Genomic DNA, 10,208 nt, shown 5'->3' on the forward strand with positions numbered 1-10,208 from the left:
ACGAGCCCGTAGGAGCTTGCCAGAAACTAACGGCGCGCACTTGTCATTGACATCGCACGGGACACGTGTGCCTCGCCACATGCGTCAAAGCATATTTGCGACATGACTGCCAGAGGATAGTGCCCAAATTGTCTTACGGAGCGCGCAGCCGATTAACAACGCCGCCCGTACCGCCAAACAATCTGTACATGTTACGTGTTAGGTATGTTACACATTCTGCCGCGTACTGTGGTTGTTGTAAGTGAGCTGCTATTGCTATCGTTGCGCGCATCTAGACGGCTCTATGAATGCACAGAAAACACCAGTACTATTTTGCGTCGTTTCCGTACTTCCCCTAGACTGTTATATGTGTTTACCCCTGTATTACGTGGTATGCCTAGTCTCCACATTTTCGCGTATTGGTCTACGACGCCTCCGTTAAGCGGCTCCGTCTCCCTGTTGGTGGCGCCTCGTCTGCGGGCGGGACTCTGTGCCATTCATTACCAGTGATTGGCAGCATTTGCTGTGCAGTCTGTGTATGTGTAGCCTAGTGCTTGCCCCGGTCCGGGACTGATGACTTAACTGTACCTGCTCTAGTCACTGCTAGTCAATACATGTATTGTACACGTCTGTCTGCGATGTATTCGTACCTGATGAACCTGATGAGTAGACAGGTGCTTTGATGTCAATGATCGAGATGGCGGCAACGCGAATCCGAAAAACGACTATGCATTTGTCTGGCGCAGGTGCAGGGTAGAGTCCCCGCCGGCCCCTCGCAGCATGCGCTTATCGGGCCACTAATAGGGCTTGCTCAGCGATTTCACACCCTACCAAAGCAGAACACGAGCGGCGATGACTGCCTGAGCTCAAGTCGCCATATTTTTACCAGGGACGATATAAGACTGTACCGGCCGCGTGAAGTTCGTCCACTATGGGCGACCCTCGTTCGGTCAATGTCGAACTAGTACGGTGTCAGCTGAGTGAGGGCTGCACGTGTTAGGCCGCGTTGGCCGCCGTAGGCCAACATTACGGGCAGCGTATCAACCGTGAACAACATCGTGTGACCTAATGTGCCTTTACTGCCAGCGGACTTGCGGCCCCAACCTGCCTCGTGGCTGCTTGAGTGGCATAGCGTTGAGACAAGCTGGTCACTTGACCCTTGGTCGCCATCTAGAAGAGCCGTGGCTTAGCCCTGGAGGATATTATAAATCCCTCCCAGTCCTCAGGGTTCCGTCAACGTTATCGCATGTTGTGAATGACCCCTCACAACTTTAAACCTGTTCGGGACGTAATGTCGACTGGAGACTGGCGGAGCCTGTCCGGAGAGTGGGACGGAGCGGAACCCGCCTCGATCCGAACCGGCAACTGACGGCTGGGCCCTGGCGGTCGCCATCGCGAAGCATGTCGAAATAGTGGCAGTCCGGATGATTAAGTATTAAGTAAATAATGGGCATGGCATCCTATATATGTCCTATGAGAGCCGCATTTGTCTCATATGCAACAGGACTGAGCCAGCATTCATCGTTGAGTGTTCTCTTGCGATGAACCGTTGGTATCCAGGGCAGTAGGGCACTTTGTGTCCATCCGTGGTTGGTATGGTACGTGTTGCATTGGTACCCACGATATCCGGAGGTGTTTACCGCGGTCTTTACAGGACTGTAGCAGTGCGTGTGATTAGTTTTTCATGACGTAGACCATTTTAATGACATCAGCGCAGTCTTCTTGCGTTGTGTCCATTTGGTAATGATAAATAGCATATTGGACCTCATTTATGTGCCTTATTATACCAAAGCCTTTCTTTCATACATGCTATGCTGCCAGCATGAGAAGGCTTTTAGCTGGTTAACTACAGCAACATCATTTATTTGTTACAGTTCTAAAGATATGCTACTTGCTACCATGATGACTTACTGCACCAACACTTACTGGATGATGCATGAGGAGCAGGATCAGATGTGTTTATTTGGAAGCCAGTTGTCAACCCAGATGTTAAGAATATAAAGGTAACATAAAAATTTCATGATTGTCAATACATGTTGCGGTGTAGGTGTACTTTCCTACCTAACGCTAGAAAAAATCATTGCACACCATTCGTCGTGTTTAAGGCGGCACAAATCGTAAATAATCTCAAAACAGGTAGAATCATGCTCCTACCTTCGAATTTCAATAACTTCGATGGCGGGCTCCCGAGCGCCGCGCGCACCGCACGGCATGGACTCCCCAGCGCCGTTTCTGCGTTGCTGTTGCGTAAATACAATATTTCTGCTTACCAAGAACTCTACAAAATGTACGGGACCAAGGTAAACCATTCGTCGTGTTTAAGGCGGAACATATCGTAAATAATTTCAAAACGGATAGAATCATGCTCCTACCCTTGAATTTTAATAAATACGATAGAGAGTTCCCGAGCGCCGCGCGCACCGCACCGCACCGCCTCGACTCCCAAGCGCCGTTTCTGCGTTGTTGCGAAAGCACAATATTTCTGCTTATCAAGAAACATAAAACATGTACGGGACCAAGGTAACAATAATAAAGCAACCAAAATCGTTTCTTATCGAGTTTAGGTACATTTATCAAACACACAGGCCAGAATAGTCCAGAACGTATCCTAAACTAGCCTAACCTAACCTGACCTGACCTGACCTGACCTGACCTGACCTGACCTGACCTGACCTGACCTGACCTGACCTGACCTGACCTGACCTGACCTGACCTGACCTGACCTGACCTAACTGAGAATAGACCAGAATCTAAGCTAAGCTAAGCTAAGCTAGCCTGACCTGACCTGACCTAAGCTAACCTAACCTAACCTAACCTGAGAATAGACCAGAACCTAAGCTTAGCTAAGCTAACCTACCCTAACCTAACCTAACCTATCTAACCTAACCTAACCTAACCTAACCTAACCTAACCTAACCTAACCTAACCTAACCTAACCTCCCCACCCTAAAACCCCTTCAACCCAGCATCCCATAGCTAAGCTAAGCTAAGCTAAGCTAGCCTGACCTGACCTGACCTAAACTAGCCTAGCCTAGCCTAACCTAACCTAGCCTAACCTAACCTAACCTAACCTAACCTAACCTAACCTAACCTAACCTAACCTAACCTAACCTAACCTTACCTAACCTAACCTGAGCTTAGATATAAGCTCATAGACCTTATAAGCTTAGATATAAGCTAATAGACCAGAACCTAAGCCAAGCCAAGCTAACCTACCCTAACCTAACTAACCTATCCTAACCTAACCTAACCTAACCTAACCTATCCTAACCTAACCTAACCTAATCTAACCTAACCTAACCTCCCCACCCTATATCCCCTTCAACCCAGCATCCCATTGGCGTCCATGTTCCATGCCATATATGGGTGTCATATATTGAGCTTTTATTTAGCTGTCATGTTCTCATTTTGCTTTACATTCCCCCCTGCAGCCTATGGTCCCGTTGGCGTCGAGGATCAAATTTCATGGATTCTTGTTACCTTGGCCCGGTACATTTTTATGGTTATTGATGCTGCTTAATGCACAGTAATGTTGTGACCCGCGCAATAATGGCGCCGGTGTCGCGGGTGCTGTGTGTGTGCGGCGCTCGGGAGCTCGCCATCGTAATTATAAAAAATTGAAGGTAAGATTATGAATCTACCTGTTTTGTGATTATTTACGATATGTCCTGCCTTAAACACGACGAATGGTTTACTTTGGTCCCGTACATTTTGTAGAGTTCTTGGTAAGCAGAAATATCGTATTTACGCAACGGCAACGCAGAAGCGGTGTTAGGGAGTCCAGACGGTGCGGTGCGCGCGGCGCTCGGGGCCCGCCATCGAAGTTATTGAAATTCGAAGGTAGGAGCATGATTCTACCTGTTTCGAGATTATTTACGATATGTCCTGCCTTAAACACGACGAATGGTGTACAATGATTTTTTCTAACGTTAGGTAGGAAAGTACACCCTGACCCATGTTGCATAGACAATGACAACTAATATGATCCTGGCATTGATTCTGCATAAAACATATGATTAGACATGATGCCAAAACATGCCCTGAAATTCATTCAGCCACCATGAAAAGTTGTTTGTGAAGAACAAACACTCTTGTTGTCTTTTGAGTGGACAATCAATATAATTACAACTAGTTATCCTATGCTCAAAACTTGTTAACCAATCAAAGAAAACTCCTTGCTGCACAGCATATTCCTATAGTCCTATGCACCCCAAATCTATATAATTTTGATCCTGTAAAATGGTTTACTTAGCTCAAGTGGGTACCACCAGCTTAAGTTGGTACTGGTATTTATTTGAAAATTTTACCAGCAACTCACCAATGCTGTTCTTTGGTTTGAATTTTTGGCACATTGTGTCTTCTCACTTGTTTTGTCATTTAAACTGTGCCAGTGCACATTTTTGTACTGTGTTCCTCGGTGTACACATCTTTGTATGTGGAATTTGCTATCGCCTTGCTTTATATTGTATGTCTTCCCATGCAAATCTTTGTATATGCAGATTTTTGTAACTGAAAGACTTAATGCACAAATCTTGGTAACACAGAACTTTGTATTCACAAATTATAATTGTAGAAGTCACAAAATGGAACAAAGCTAAAGAAAGAGATTTTGACATAATTGCCAATTGTGCAAAGTTATAAGTGCCATTTTACCTAATGGTGCTTCAACATCTTCTGTGGATTACAGATGATGCTAGTTTTTCAAACGGTTTACACATATTCTCACCTCAAGTAGTGTCAATCATTTATCTGTGGACTTCCACAGTGCATTGCACTTACACCCAGCTGCTAGCCAGCGGCTCTCCATGGATCGGGAGGAGTCTGTCTCCTCCCTGGGAAGCATCAACCTGGATGCCAAGCCCAAGAAGAGCATCCTGAAGCGGAGCGAGCCGGACGCCGTCGAGTCGGGCGACGGTGGCGGCGGAGCAGGCGGCGGTGGCCGGCGCCACGTGCCCTTCAGCCACATCCTGCCTGAGCTGTCGCGGCTGGAGGAGGAGGACGACCGGCTGGGCAGCGCCGCCGTCGCCGCCGCTGGCTACGACCTGCAGAGTGTCAGCAGCGCGGCCAGCCTCAGCCCACTCAGTTCTGACGACCAGCTGGGCGGTGAGCCGCCGCCGCGCCGCTCCGACAGCCCGCCGCCGTTCGAGGAGGACGCCCTGCTCAGGGGGCCGCTCCGGCGCAGGAAGCGCGGAGTCCGCATGAAGGGCCGCCAGCGCCGGCCGTCCGGCTCGCCGCCGCTGTCGGCGCTGCTCGCCTCGCTGGGCGCGCTGCCGGCGGCGCGGCCGGCGCCGGCCGAGTGGCGCCCTCCCAGCGAGAGTCCGCCACGCCGCGTTCGGTACAGCCCGAGTCCGCCGCGCCGGAGCCGCAGCCCTGCGCGCCGCATTCGCAGCCACCGCAGCCGCAGCCCGGCGCGCCGCAATCGCAGCCACCGCAGTCGCAGTCGCAGTCCGGCGCGCCGCAGTCCAGCCCGCCGGAGCCGCAGTCCGCCGCGGCGCAGTCGCAGTCCGCTGCGGCTCAGTCCGGGCGCGTTCCGCGGCCTCAGTCCGCGCTACCGGCGACCCAGCCCGGGCAGCCGCCGCCACTGGAGCCGCAGTCCGTCGCCGAGGCGACTCCGCAGTCGCAGCCGCTCGCCGCCCTGGGGCAGGAGGTGGGTCAGCTGACGCCAGCTGAGAGGCGCGCTCCGTCGGTCCCATCTGCTACTCAGTTGGGGCACGGCGTTGTACACCCATTGGCCGAGGATGAATTGAGATGAACTTTGCTTTTTCTCTTATGTCGTGCGAAATGGCAGTAGTTTCCATATCACTGCTCCGTTTTGCTATGCATATGATGTGCTGGTTGCTTGCAGTAAGCACCATCGGGATGAGACCCGGGCCTTTTATCCACTGTGTGTTGTGTCCGAGGCAGCACGCCTTCAGTACGATATGAAGACCTGGATGTCTTGTTGGTACCTTGTAATCAAAACCAACTCAATGAGGTCATAACCGCGGCGTTTGCTTCGTCGTCGCGCCGTCTGCTCCCAGCCTGCACCTCCGGCCCATACGTCAGTGTGTTGTGTCTGATGGGCCTGACCCGCTGATGCGCCCCGTCCTGCCGGTGACGCTGACGCTGCTGGGCCGCAGCCTGGAGCGAAGTCTGCTGATGTCCCGCCAGCTGCCGCCGGTCGGGTACCCGGGCGGCGTGGCGGCCGGCTACGCGCCGCCGCCGTACGGGGCGCCGCCGCCGCCGCCGCCGGCCGCCGGCTACCTGCCGGCCATGCCGTACGCCAACCCGCCCTGCCCCGGGCCGCCGCTGCACGCGCAGATGGCGCCGGTACGTCGTTCGTTGGCTGCCCGCCGCCGTGGGGCGGCGGTCAGCGGCCAGCGGGAGCAGCCGCGGTGCCCGCGCTCAGTCCGTGTCGCTGTATCGGGGAAGGCGGTATTCGGTGTGGGAAGGTGTGGCTCAGGAGCCTGAGTCGGCGTCTTATGATGTCTTCGGTGTCCCCTTGCTCGCTAACTGCGATATGCCGTATTCGGAGACTTGTGCCTGACTCGTGGCGCATCTTTTAGAGCGTGTCAGGATAGCAGCAGATAGCAGTCTCGCGCGCGTCACGCTGCCGGCGGACGGCGGCTGGCCGTCACTCGAGACTGGTCTGGCGTGTCCGTACTGATCCTGCTGGACGGTGCTCGCAGGGCATGAACCCGGCGTACGCGCAGCCCATGTACGCGCCGCCTGCCGCGCCCGCGTACCTGCCGCCGGCTCCGCAACCGCAGCCGCCGCCGGCGCCCAGTCTCAGGTGGGTGTTCCAGTCCTCCGCGGCCAGGTGGGGCCTTCGGACTGCGACGATGGAGCGCGCCAGGAGAGTTCTCTGGCAACTGCACAGCCTGTGGTTCGTGCTGCTTTGCTTTGCTGTTGTTCCAGCCGAGAGACTCGCTAAGAACTCGTAGTTCCGTTGATGCTCTTGGGACTGGCCTCCATTGGTAAGCGTTGTTTGAGCTCTGAGTGACGACCTGCTCGGCCATGTACCGTCCAGTGTGCCGGTGTCGGCGCGTGACGGGCCGCGCGCTGCCGCCGTGCGCCGCAGTGTACCGCCGGCGTCCTCGGGCGTGGTGGAGCGGATAGACTCGGATACGTTCCTGCGTGAGGTGGAGAAGCGACGAGAGCGGCGCGGACACGTGAAGAAGCCCGAGCGCGAGCTGAGGACGGTCGACACGAGCGCCACCAACACCACCGTCTCTCCGGACCTGCGCGACTTCGAGACCACCACCAAGGGTCAGAGACAGGCTCGGGCGTGTCTTTACGCAGGGTCGGCAATGGTGACGACTGCGCTCGGCTCCCTGCACGGTGGGCCGATGCTATCGCGTACGTGGTTATAGGTTATAGGTATCCTTGGTTATATATATATATATATATATATATATATGTATATATATATATATATATCCTTATCTTAGATATCCTTGGTTGTAGGTGAAAAACGGTTTTCGCCCTGTGGTATCTTTGGTAGTCCAGTTGGCAATCGCAGTGACATGTGCCCTTTCAGAACTCAACAGAAAGAACTTGAAACAGCTGGAAGAAATTAAAAAAGTAAAACCCTGGATGACAGAAGAACTGCTGGCGCTTCGTATAGAAATGGATGAACACAAGAGCAAGGTTGGGACCAACAACCAGTATTTCAAGGTACGCCAGGAGCGGACTGTTCGCCGTTGGTTTTGGGTAGCAGCTTCAGTACATCTGCGTTGCCGTGGGCTTGCGTGACTAGAAGCTACGCGGGGTGCTGCGAACCCAGACTGCCACGGGCAAGCGCTTCCCGTAATACGAGATCGAGGACAGATGACTACCCGAGCCCGTATGATCTTCTGTGCATTGTTAGCCAGTTGCGATGATAGTGTTTATACAGTTGGCCTCGAATCATAGACATTATGCAGGCACCCTTGCATGCGTACATTATTTCCTTTGCATGCTGGACATGATTGGCCCGGTATTGCAGGGACCGGCTTGATCTACCGCCATTGTTTATTTTTTGTTACGGACGGAATCGGTAGCTTAAATGTTGGCGAGGCAGCACGAAAAGCGTGACTGATAGCCAGGGCATTGCGTGAGTGCTGTGCGCACGGCCAGTGATAATATCAACGGCTCAGCCCCGGGGGCGTCCGCAGCGTAGCAACAATGAGTATCGTTTTTTTCTCAACCCAAATAATCGAGCCCGGACATAAAATGGTGACGCCTCTGCACAGGGGCGCAGCACTCACCGTCAGTTGAGATGCGCTAGCCCAGATATGTCAGTTTTATTGCTTCTGTGAATATTTCTCTGCTTGCGTTTTGCAGGTCTATGAAAAATGCAAACTACGAACAAACCAGTAACATACATAAAACGTGTGCACACACAAAGGAGACATGTAAAGCAAAATTGTACGGATATATTTTGCAATACTGATGTTGCGTCGGTGATTTCATATGACTATGCACTGGTATCAACGGCCACATTTCTTTGTCCAATGTCAGGCGGCTTTTGTCATCTGCCTCTTCCCTCAGACAATGGCTCGGAAGTGGAACAGCCTAGTGGTCGAGTCGAAGAAAAAACTGGACCTGGCAGCGAAAGCAGCGCTGGGCAGCAACGGTGAGCGTCTGGCCGCCCCAATGGTAGGCGCGCCAGAGTGAGGCAGCGATGTTGGACATCGTGCGAAGTAGCAGTCTCTCGGATGACGTCAGTCGTTCGTCACGTGCTGGTCGTGACACGCCGTCACCGATCCCCGGGGGGCACCGCTCCGTCTCGCCGTGCAGACGGCTATATCGGACCGCCCTGGTTACATGTTCATTTTACCTTCCAGTTAACTCGCAGCGACTGGGAGAGCCCGCCTGTGTTCCGACGTAAAATTGGGGCGAGCCACACCGCGCTGTTGTTTGCTTGCATGACCTGCATCAACTCAAGCACTTAACATGCTTTACGTCGTCTGCTAGGCAGTGGCGAATGTGGTGCTCGCGGGGCTCCACTGCAAAGTGACCACTGACATGCGTTCTCATCACTGACACTGACATCGCCTTCTCTTAGATTGGGCCCAGACTATGTATATGAGGTCATATGACGCTCTCAGTTGATCCGTTGCTCTCGAATACCGAACTTCAAGAACCGTTGTGCGAGGAGCAGCATGGATGGGCCGTGTTGTCCTGGGGCTGGCCGCGGCCGGTGGGAGCTCGGTTCGGTGCTGCGGTCGTGAGTCACCGCCGCAGTCCGGCGGCGCGGAACAGCGGCCTGACCGGGGTGTTGTCCTGGAGCTGACCGCGGCCGGTGTGAGCTCGGTTCGGTGCTGCGGTCGTGCGTCACCGCCGCAGTCCGGCTGCGCGGAATAGCGGCCTGACCGGAGCCCGTTCCAGACGGACCAGTGCCGCTGTCGGGCACGACGATAGCGCGGCTGGCGTCCCAGCGTCAGGAGTACGTGGCCAAGCGGGACAGCCTGGCTGGCGAGCTGCATCAGCTGAAGCTGGAGCAGAAGCTGCTCGACAAGGCTGACGTCATCTGGAAGAAGGGCCAGCCGGTCACCAACAAAAAGCTGCACGACAATCTGAAGAGACAGGTGCGCCGAAACCCGACAGTTTCTGTCGCGGGCCTGCTTATGCCGGTGGTCAAACTAGCCTAAAGTTGCATGTTAACAACCAGTTAAGATTTGAGACGTCCTCGGTCAACGACTTTATTTAAAACTTGACTTTGAAGCTGGATGCTTTTTTGACGCAAGAAGAAGATATAGTTTGAAAAAGTCAAGCAATACCATCAAACGCGTCAGCCTAGAATGTAACCAAACCTGCGCACTTCTGCTGAGCGTGTGTCCCGATGTTGTTGCTGAGCTGTGAGAGTTGCCTGCTGACGACGACGCCGGCGTGCTCCGGCGCAGGGTGAGCTGCTGAAGGAGCTGGAGTCGGTGACGGCCGTGGTGGGGCAGCTGAACCAGCTGCTGGAGCCGGCCGAGGCGGGCGGCTCGGCGGCTGCCCTCAACGGCGTCGGCAGCGCTCTTGTGCGGGCCGCTGGTGGAGCTGAGACGGCAGACGACGCCGACGCCAAGCCTCAGGTAGTGTCCAGGGAGCAGGACGGCCGATGGCCAGCGTCGGCGCCGCCGCCGGTCCCGGCCCGGCATGCCGCTCGTCACCCTGAGGTGTGGTGACGTGCCCTCTGCTGATTAGGTGTCTCGAAGCGTGGCAGTCGTGTTATCTCTACCCGATCCCTGTGAACAGGCGGCGACCTCGGCTCGCAACCCTGA

At 54.1% G+C, this 10,208-nt stretch overlaps 1 protein-coding gene across 1 annotated transcript; it reads left to right on the forward strand.

Annotated features, from left to right (window-relative positions):
• The first annotated feature begins 1,493 nt into the window (after positions 1-1,493).
• LOC119107037 (uncharacterized) lies at positions 1,494-6,118 on the forward strand. Its single transcript, XM_037230389.1, has 3 exons — positions 1,494-1,577; positions 4,745-5,193; positions 6,099-6,118. The coding sequence occupies exons 2-3, from the start codon at positions 4,785-4,787 to the stop codon at positions 6,116-6,118; spliced, it is 429 nt and encodes a 142-aa protein (XP_037086284.1). The 5' UTR covers positions 1,494-1,577; positions 4,745-4,784.
• The last annotated feature ends 4,090 nt before the right edge of the window (positions 6,119-10,208 follow it).

The sequence above is a fragment of the Pollicipes pollicipes genome, unplaced genomic scaffold (assembly GCF_011947565.3).
Source record: "Pollicipes pollicipes isolate AB1234 unplaced genomic scaffold, Ppol_2.1 Scaffold_6672;HRSCAF=7903_pilon_pilon_pilon, whole genome shotgun sequence".
In the NCBI taxonomy this organism is placed as follows: Eukaryota; Metazoa; Arthropoda; class Thecostraca; order Pollicipedomorpha; family Pollicipedidae; genus Pollicipes; species Pollicipes pollicipes.

What these genes read in the sequence shown, in the direction of transcription:
- LOC119107037 (XM_037230389.1), top strand. Translation starts at nt 4,785, where the DNA reads ATGGATCGGGAGGAGTCTGTCTCCTCCCTGGGAAGCATCAACCTGGAT. An exon ending in CCGCATGAAGGGCCGCCAGC is followed by an intron (nt 5,194 to 6,098) that starts GCCGGCCGTCCG and finishes GCTGGGCCGCAG; the next exon opens with CCTGGAGCGAAGTCTGCTGA.